This window comes from Echinops telfairi, unplaced genomic scaffold (assembly GCF_000313985.2).
Source record: "Echinops telfairi isolate 266 unplaced genomic scaffold, ASM31398v2 ScPeMD7_7469;HRSCAF=8507_1, whole genome shotgun sequence".
NCBI lineage: Eukaryota > Metazoa > Chordata > Mammalia > Afrosoricida > Tenrecidae > Echinops > Echinops telfairi.
This window is the reverse complement of record NW_022111373.1, coordinates 74,941,915-74,951,697: the sequence shown is the minus strand read 5'-3', so window position 1 is coordinate 74,951,697 and position 9,783 is coordinate 74,941,915. Positions and strand designations below refer to the sequence as shown.

The following is a 9,783-nucleotide window of genomic DNA, read 5'->3' as shown; positions in this document are numbered from 1 at the left end:
GCCAAGGGGCGGGCAGGCGGGCTCAGGCTGCATTCTCCCCAGAAAGTGCTTTAACTCTTCCCTGCCCCTAACAATCCCTCTTGAATAGAGGCTCATTCCCACACAGTGGAGTTCTTATGTAGTTAGAGAAACCTCGCCCAGCGCTTTACCAGGGGCAGCTGGCAGTCAGTGTCGACTAGCAGTTTTGAATCTGTCCCATCCTGCAGGGTGGTTTGGAGCTTTTTTAACCCAGTTTTAAAGCAGTTTCTGCTTCCTAAATGAGCTGACATGATCCATTTTATCCTCCCAGCTCTTTCCAAAGTTAATTCTTGAATTGATTGCCTAACTATCAATCAAATTAGCCGTGGAAGACAAACATTTATAAGTAGTGAAAAGTGTTGGCGTGCTTGATTACTTTGAAAAAAAATCCCCACTAACTGCTAGGCCGGTCTGAATTGGGCATCTGTGTTTAACCAGACCGCGATCCGATAAAGGGTTTGCTTTGCTTTGGTGGAATTGTTTGCCTGCTTGTTTGGAGGGATTTGAATTTGTTTGTTTGTTTGTTTGTTTGTTTGTTTGTTTTTGCCAGTGCTCAATGTGTTCTGAAACTCTTAAGTCCATAGCTCCAGGTCAGAGACGCCACCAAGCAGCACTATTGAGGAATCTACAACCATAGACCAACGTTGGAGCCTTTTATTCAGTGAGCCTTGAGGAGCGGGTCTCCAGCACGCTTTCACATGGACCTAGATTCTCCTCACTGCCGTTGGGTCAGGGCTCACTCCTGTTTCCGAGACTGTAACTGTTCACGGGAATAGAAAGCTCAGCCTTTCTCCCTCAGAGCAGCAGGGGGTTTTGAACTGCCGACCATGCAGATCGCTTTCTAGATCGCTCATAAAAGAAAACTGCATTAGGGGAGATTTTCCTGTAACTAGAGACACTTAAGATTCCGTTTCAAGCCAGAGAACCCAAGGGCCTTTTGCTTATAAAATGCAGCCAGAGCGAGAAAATGCAAATTCCACACGAGCCTTAAAAACAGAGAGGGAAGAGCTGATGTGTGCGGCATTTTAATGAAATCTTCATCAAACCAAGATCTCTATCATCAAAAGCTAGTGTTTTCTCAGCTACGTAATGTACGCTAACATACACTGGGGGGAAAGCTAGTACAGAAACTATAACACAACACAAAACATTGTATTTAATTGCAGTATTTCTAGGAGTCATCTAAATTCAGGCCTTTATGATTCGATTTACACATGACCTCGTTTCTGTTAGAAGTGCTGGTGGCATAGGGAATTTCTCATTGAGCTGCAGAAGACAGGTCAGTGGTTTGAGCCCAGTAGGCACTTCACAGAAGGATGATCGTGCTGTTCCCACAAAGATTTAAAGCAACGGCTCTCAACCTGTGGGTCGAGACCCCATTGGGGGTCGAATGACCCTTCCACAGAGGTCACCCGATTCATAACAGTAGCAAAATTACAGTTAAGAAGTAGCAATGAAAATGATTTTATGGTTGAGGGGGTCACCACCACATGAGGAACTGTATGAAAGGGTCACAGCATTAGGAAGGTGGAGAACCACTGATTTAAAGTCTTAGAAAGATCAAGGGGAAGTTCTACTCTGTCCTATCAGGTCGCTATGAGTCAGAATCAACTCAATGGCAGTGGGTTTGGTTTGGGTTTGGGATCAGTTTCGGTTCACTTCATCCATCTGTAGTTTACATGTTGAACGTGGCTGTTTAGCTGCAGGTAGAAGTGTGGCCATCCATACATCTTTTAAAAAATTATTTCCAGTTTCTGGCAATGCACTTTGAAAAGAAGCCCTTCTTCTGTAAAAGACAGCTTTTACACTTGGTTTTCTTCTTCATGCATTTGCTGTCTTTAGTTGACTGCACCACAGTTTCAGCTGTTGACTTAGTCATTGAACTTGCACAGTCTCTTTGGAGATTGGCCTGTAGGACAGAGGCTTTAATGGAGCATTGTTATTGTTGCCTCCTCTGGACACGTTGTGCTTTTATATCTTCTACAGTGATGCTATGAAAGACAATAGCTAAACATCCTTAAAGAAAAGACAGACATAAAGGAACTTGTATAGAACTTAGTTTTGAGACTGTAGAAGGAGGAACAGTGAATTAATTATCTTTGGGCCAGGAAATATAGGGGGGGAATAGAAAAAAAGTATACAGTACCACAACCTTATTCATTCGTCCCACCTCCAGTCTTGTTTCCTGTCGGAACCCTTTCCATCCATTGCTGGAAACAATGGAGCATCTTACTAACAGTTGCTGGGTCCCATGGGGCAGATCTGGCTAGAGACGATTGTGGAAGCAAGGCCAAGCCATCCTCTCCTGGCGTTTCTGTCAGCCTGGATGTTGAAGGAAGAAATCAAAACCACAGATATGTAGTCTCACTTTCAGAGCCCTGTCCACCCCTTTTAGCCTCTGCGGGGGGCAGTGAGGACGCTGCTAGACCAGATGGGGACCTTTATTCTTCCTTCCTGCCCCATCCACCTTCAAGCCTAAAGGATGGGGCTGGTTCCCCGGCACGCCCTGCGACTCCCAGCCCAGACGGCTCCCTCCCACGCACTGGTATCTTGCTTAAGGGTTTAGGCCTGGACACTTACTCCGACACATAAACAAATACTCCCCCTTTGCAAATGGAATGCTTCATCCTCCCTAAACATAGTAAGTTTCTACCTCCTGATGGCAAAACTTCCGTGCAGTCTTAGACAAGCTTCTGTAACTCAGAGTCACTGTCATGCAACAAATCATCTAGTAGCATTGTGTGGGTAGTAGGAGCATCAGAAGCAACACCAAGGCAGAAGTGTAGGATAAGTCAGTTGTATTCGTCTGGGTAGACTAGAGAAGCAAATTCATAAACACGCATATGTGTATAAGAAGGAACTTTATATACAAGAGCAATTGAATATTGAGAAACTGCCCATCCTAGTCCAGATCAAGTCCATAAGTCCAGTATTAGCTCACATAGCTGATACCAATCTATAAAGTCCTCTTCAGACTCACGAAACACATGCAATGATGCTGAATGCAGGAAGATCACAGGCCAGTGGGTGGGAAGTCTTGTGGATCCAGTGGTGGTGTAAGCATCTCAGCCCTGGCAGGGGTCTCCACGTGGCTTCTCCAACTCCCAGGAATCTGGTTGCTTCAGGGTAGGTCCATGTGGCTTCTCCTCAGGGATGTCTTGGAGGGAGTGAGCAGAGAGAGTGTGTGTCTCCTGCCTCCAAGGAGGAATATTGGAGTTCCCAGAATCCCCAGGAGAAGGCCATGCCCACACAGAGGCCTCGTTGGCTATGATCTGATTGACAGGATCAATGCCACCCCTTCCTCTTAATCCTCAAATTGACACCAGATTATGTAACTACCACATCAGTTCGTTTTGTTTGCTAAATGACCTCTCTGGAGCCACATTTATCTTTTCACTCATTCTTCCTCCTGCAACACAGAAATCTTACCATAAACTAATCTGGTCCCTTCTTAGCTGTTTCTAGATATACGTGTATCTGCAGGGAGGATTGCACTGATCAATTTGTATTGTAATTATTTGTTGACACATCCGCCTCTGCTACTAGACTGTGAACCCCTTGAAGGCCGTCACTAGGTTGGGTGGTTGGGTTTGGTCTCCATGTTGAAGAAATGTCAAGTATCACTATGGTGTCTCTCAAATGGAATGTATCCCATGGCACCTAACAGCAACATGGCACCACGGGCGTCTTGGCCCGTAGTTTGGGAACCACTGTCACTGAGTGGGTTGGGTGTGTGGGTGAGGGGAGGATTTAACTAGAGCAGTCAGGGAAGGCTTTTGTGGAGGAACTGGATTTCTAAAAGGAAAGAGAAAAACGGTCAGCGGGGCATGAGGTCAAGCCAGAGGTGGTGTGGGGGTAGACAGAGCCAGTTCATTCGGACCTCACTGCCCACGGGAAGGGCGTCTCTCTTATTCTCACTGAGGAAGGCAAGCCTTGGGGGATTGTCAACAGGACTGTGTGGAGATGCCCAGGTGGAGGAGAGCATCGGGTTCTCTGTGGACGACCTCGGTGGTGGAGGTCAAAGCAGACAGGACAACCCTGTGGCCGCCTGAGCGGTGATGAGTGGGCTGGTCCACGTCGTCGTTCATATGCAGCTTTTAACTTTGTAACCGTGCTTGGAGCTGCGAGATAAACTCTGTGGAAAGGAGCGTCCACAGGCTTCTGACAGACGTCCACTGTTCTTTCTCTGTGACATTGTTTCCAGGACTCTGAGTCGGCCTCGAATATTCTCTGGCTGGAGGAGATACAGCAAGCGATCGATGAGGCCAACATGAACAAGGACAGAGCACAAAAATGTGAGCACTCCCCTTCCTTCACTGCTAAGTCTGCCTTTTGAAAGTCTTGTGAAGCGGCGTGGATCGTGATGTGTTTAATTTGTGAGGAGCTTCCCACCCTCCTCCCAAGTTTCAGTCCTTGAATGCGTATTTGTACATAAATAAGATTAATGAACTGTCCTGTGTTCAGAGCTCAGAGTCTGTCTCCGATATCTCAATGCTGCTGAACAAAAATCCAGGGACTGTTCAAAAAATGATTTTTAAGCTCTCTAGTTTCTTAATGGGCGCCAACCACTATTTGGTCTTGATCCTGAGGAAGCTGGCCATTTCTCCCTTTAGAAAGGGAGACTGGTTGCCCTCGCATGTCCTCTGGGATACAGATTGTCATTTTCCATTCCAAGTTTCTATTTTTAAGGTGGCTTGGTATAAAAATGTCTGTGACAAGTTCAGATAGCTTCTGAATGGTACAGTGACACTCAGACGGTGGTGGTCACCTACGCAGGTTAAAAGCCTTCAGTGTGGAGTCCGGGGGTCTGGGCTGTATCCGTGGTATGATTTAGGATCTGCTCGATTGCATCAGGGCGGAAGATGCCGTTGAAGAGGTCTTGCTCCACAGATGTGCTCCTAAACTTTGGAAACATCTGTGAGAAACAATCTGGTTTTTGTTTCCTGAGCCTGGAGAAATAGCTGCATTTCTGCAACCCGAACTTTTAGACCGCTGGGAAACTGTGAAGTGTTCCCTTCCTGGCAGCCTAGTTCTGAAGAAAAAAATTAAAGTTGAGACACATATATTTCCGTTTGAATATAGAAATGAAGGCTGCCGTCACCTGCAGGTGAAGAACCCATGTAAGAATGAGCCCGTCGCTGTTACTGTGGTTGCTTGGTTTCCAAATTGTGGCAGCCCTAAGTGTTAAAAGTAGAACTGCTCCCTAAATAATCATAATAATAAACCAAACTCACTGCCATCGAGTCAGGTCTGACTCAAAACAACCTTATAGGACAGAGTAGAGCTGCCCCTGTGGGATTGAGACGGTAATTTTTTCCAGGAGTTGAGAGCCTCTTTCTCATGTGGAGCAGTTGGTAGATTTGAACTGTTGAGCTTGCTGTTACCAGTCCAACACATAACTCACTTTGCCACCCAGGTACCTGAACCACCTCCTATAGATATTCAAATAGCCACAAATGGTGGATGATTCCCCACCCCCATAGTGCTCAAATCCATTTAAGGAGGTCTTCTTGCAATGCTTCTAGTCTGGATTCTGCTTCTGTTTAGCCTGCAAATGTTACATTGTTTGTTATGTTGAGACTCAAGGCCTGTTGGCTAAACAGCAGGAGATTTTCCTACATCCATGTGATTTTGTAGCACACCCTTGTGCACATTGAAAATCCTCTCCTCGCTCTTGCTCTGCCCTGCCCCTTGGGCAGTTGATGTACTTTCGTCTACAATATGTAACAACAAAATGTTCTGAAGTTTGGAGGGGCGAGGAGGTGGGGTGAAAAAAGAAACCAACATTCTGGCATTAAGATGAGAATTTCCCCGTTTTCCAGCGAGGAATTTCATCTTAATTCCAAACACATTGTACATCCTTTCTTCTAAACACTTGAAACAGATTCTGGTCCCATGTGCTCGGCATCAAGTCCCGTTCCAGATAATGTGATAGGAGGAACTGTGTTGGGCCGCACAGGCACACACAGGCTAGCTCAGGGCCGGAGCCGGGCCAGGCTCCTTCGCAGGACTGACTCATTTTCACTGGAGCTTCTTGTTTGTGGGAAGGCCGTTTGAGTCCTTAGAACAGGATTGCTCAAGTCTTTTTCATTATGCCCCCTGGGAAGTCTTTGAGATCCTCCGCCCCTGAAGAGCCCCCACCATTAAATTATATTACCAAACATGCATCATACAAGGACAAGCATCGAAAAAAGTTCAAGGACAATGTAAAGAGAGTAGAATTTTTCCCACAGACCTTTTGAGGCCCCGCTGTGTCTCTGGTTCTGTGCTTTCTGTATAACAATGGTTTTCACACCCACCCCAAGACCCAATGTCTGCTCTGTTGGGCTGATTTTAACCACACAGAGAACGCATTCCTTCGGGCTTGCTGCTATGTGGCTTCAAACACACAGCAGGCATGCGGCGCGGTAGGTTAAGCCTTGGACCTGAAGTTTCAAGTGCACCAGCCACTTACTTAGTGGGGAGAAAGATGACATCACACCGTCGGTTCCTGGAAAGGTTCACAGTCTCCAAACCTCGGTCTCTGTGAATCCGAACTGGCCTGGTGGCAATGGAGGGAGAGGTGTGAAGGTTTCTTGTTTGTTCCTTAGTAGGAACCCACCTGACTTTTTCTTTTTTCCAAACCAATTTATTGGGAGCTAATACAGATACCATCCCATAGTTCAGTCACATCAAGCAGGATTGTGCAGTTGCTACGACCCTCCGTTTCAAAACATTCTCTTCCTTTTGAACTTCTTGATCTCAGATTCCTTTTACATACACACACACACACACACACACACACACACACACACAATACCCCCCCACCCCCAGGAACCCTTATTCTTTTTGCTGTCTCTGTAGGTTCACCAATACTGGGTTTCATATACGTACAAAAAAAAAACCCACAGAAAAACATGTAATAAAAATTCAAGAGGGTTACCCCCAATAACAAAATACATCTGAGATAAACGCCAGTATGGGATAAAAAGAAACAAACAGACCCTATCCGACAAAGTAGAACTTCCCTTATGGGTTTTCAAGACCGTAAGCCTTTAAGGGGCAGAAAGCCTCATCTGAGTGGCTGGTGGTTTCGAACTACTGACCTTGTGGGTTAGCAACCCAGCTCATAACCCACTGCGCCACCAGGGCTCCTAGACTAAATACAAGAGCAGTCAAAATGGCTATCTCTAAACCTACACGTAGGAGGCAGCCTGCTGTACTCATTGTGAGCTCCTCGGCAGGCACTGTGGGCCTGTTCCCCTCTTGGCAACACTCTAATATGCTTGGCGGTGGTTCTTCCCAGCCTGGGGTCCATGAGAAGCCCATCGGAGCACACTAAAAGCAGCAAGAAGAACTAGCTGATAGTGAAGGAAGACCAGGGAAACGAAAATTGTAGGGAGCGTGAAGCCTTATTAGACAGGAGCAAGTCCCTGAATGATGCCCTTTGCACTTGTCTTCCAAGTGAACTGGGGGCCGTTTGAACCCTCCCCCTCCTCTTCACGCATCCGTGAAGATGACAGCCCATAGAGCCTGAGGAGCAGCTGCACTCCTCACACCAAGTAACTAATGGTGGAAACAGCTTGTGACCCCGAAGTTCAATGAGCAGCCGTGAACCCACATTACTATAGATGCTGTCAACGAATAGATGGGGAAGGACAGTCCCTTCAGTTAGACCACCGGAAATCAACGTCGAAGGAAGGATGAGATTAGAAGATCATGTGACAAACCCTAGTGATCATTTCCAAAAGAATGGATGAGGAAACTAGCAGGTGAAGGTTTGATGAGAAACAGGATGTCTTTGATTGCCCTTGGGCCACACGGCTGCTCCGTGCAATAACAAGTCCCCGCAGAGGTGGCAGCCAAGCCCACCAGCAGGGCCAAGCCCTCCGGACTGCAGTGGGCTCAGTCTCCCATGTCCTCAGACCACTTTGAACCTCGGATGTTTCTCAGGTCACTTCTGGTGTTTCTGACGGTAGTGTCCGCATCACAGAACTGACACTGGGCTGTCAAGGCTGGAAGCCATGCACATGCTCCACTGATGGACTGGGACTTCCCCAGCATGGCCTCTCAAACAGGATGTCCTGTGTAGTCTTATGAATACCGAGCAGCTTGGAGTCAACTTAATGGCAAGAGGTTATCCGGGAGCAAATAAGTCAACATAGGCCCACAGTCCGAGAAGGTACCACTACTTGTATTAGAACATGCATCATTTTAGTGACATAAAGAATTCCTCTGACAGCTCTGAGCAAAACACCAAGCGCTTTCTTTGCACTGGGGATTGTGGTTAAAAAGGCAGGCTAGAGACCCTTCTGGCCTTAAGGTCATTTCCCAGGCACACTTTAGATTTGGGGGGAAGTGCTTCTACAAAAATGAGTATTGATACATAGAGTACACGTCAGTTAGCCAGTAAGCTCACCTGTGGCCCCTCTCCTTCAGCATCGGTATCTGATGATAAAGAGCATTACTAAAAGCAGGAGAGAGGGACCTATAAAATATTCCCTTTTAAGGTAAATTGCCATTTACTGAGTGAGAATGGGAACACTATCGGATGTAATTCCTGTGGGAATTCTTCTTGGCCATGGCTCTCTCAACCCCACGACTCTCAAATGCCAACCCTCCCGTTTCCCCCAGGCTACGAAGCTTTCCTGAAGAAGAGAAGAGGAAGCAGTCTGGTGTCTGTCACCCTCTATTAGCACTGTCAGACCTTTGTTCAGAAACCGTTGGGCTTTGTCATGAGGACTCTTCCGTAGGCTGAGTGGCTGCTTCCACATTTGCAAGATTTCATTTCCCAGCTGTTGCTAGTGAGAACTCGGTTTCTCTTGCCCATCCACACTCTCACCCCTCCATAGTGGTAGGTAAACCCTGCCATCAAGTGCGTTTTGGCTCATAGCTACCCTACAGGACTGAGTCGAACTGCTCCTTTGGGTTTCCCAGACTGTGAATCTTTGTGGGAGTAGAAAGCCTTAGCTTGATCCCTCAGAGTGCCCAGTGGGTTGGAACTGCTGATACCACCCGGCTCCTCCTGTTGGGAATATGTCTTCAGGACAACAACAACAACGTGCTGTGTAGCACCTGCGTGGGAGACGTTGGCGTGTGTTTATATATTCTGTTTAAAACACATGCCTCTCCCATTTCTTTTCAACAAGATCATTCTCTGTCTATAAAACCATTTAACCGAGCTTCTTTCATTTTTTCTGTTCTCTGTTTCTAATTCAGTGCGTGCACACGTTGTGAAAAGAGAATTGCATTGGTTGGGCCAGATTTTTTCATGAGTTATAAAGAAGTCCCCAAGTTAGCTTTGTCTAGACACTGTCTAGCGTTCAGGGTGGTCTTTCTCGTGAGGAGAGACAGACATTAGAAACAGGATAAAGTGCATGTGCTCTGGGTGTAAATTGGTTCCAGCAAGGCGTTTCTGGACTTCATGGTTACATAGCTCCAGATGTGCCTTCCTGGAACAGCTGTGTAGATTGTCCGACAAGTCCACGAAGTGGACTACCACGCTACAGGAGGATACCAGACTTACCCGCCTTTCGCTTGTTCTAAAACACATGTCTCCCTAAAGCTGGTTCTCAAAGAGCGATGAGCAACGTAGGGCTGCCTGTCCCCTGTAGGCGTGCAGTCACCCCACGTCAGAGGTGATCACTGTGTGAGCAAAGCCCACGAAAGAGAGGAACCAATACTGTGCGAGGCAATAATGCAATTTTAGCCCACCTGGTTCTGTCAGATCTTTCTTTTTTAAAAAAAGTATTGCTTTTTCTTTTTTCATCATTTTATGAGGGGCTC

The 9,783-nt window shown here is 46.7% G+C and overlaps 1 protein-coding gene across 1 annotated transcript in view; it reads left to right on the top strand.

Moving 5' to 3' along the window:
- The window catches only part of IQGAP2 (IQ motif containing GTPase activating protein 2), a 291,748-nt gene that overhangs the window by 195,456 nt on the left and 86,509 nt on the right, over window positions 1-9,783 (top strand). The window contains 1 exon segment of the mRNA XM_004703528.2: window positions 4,223-4,313. Coding sequence (XP_004703585.1) covers window positions 4,223-4,313 — 91 coding nt within the window.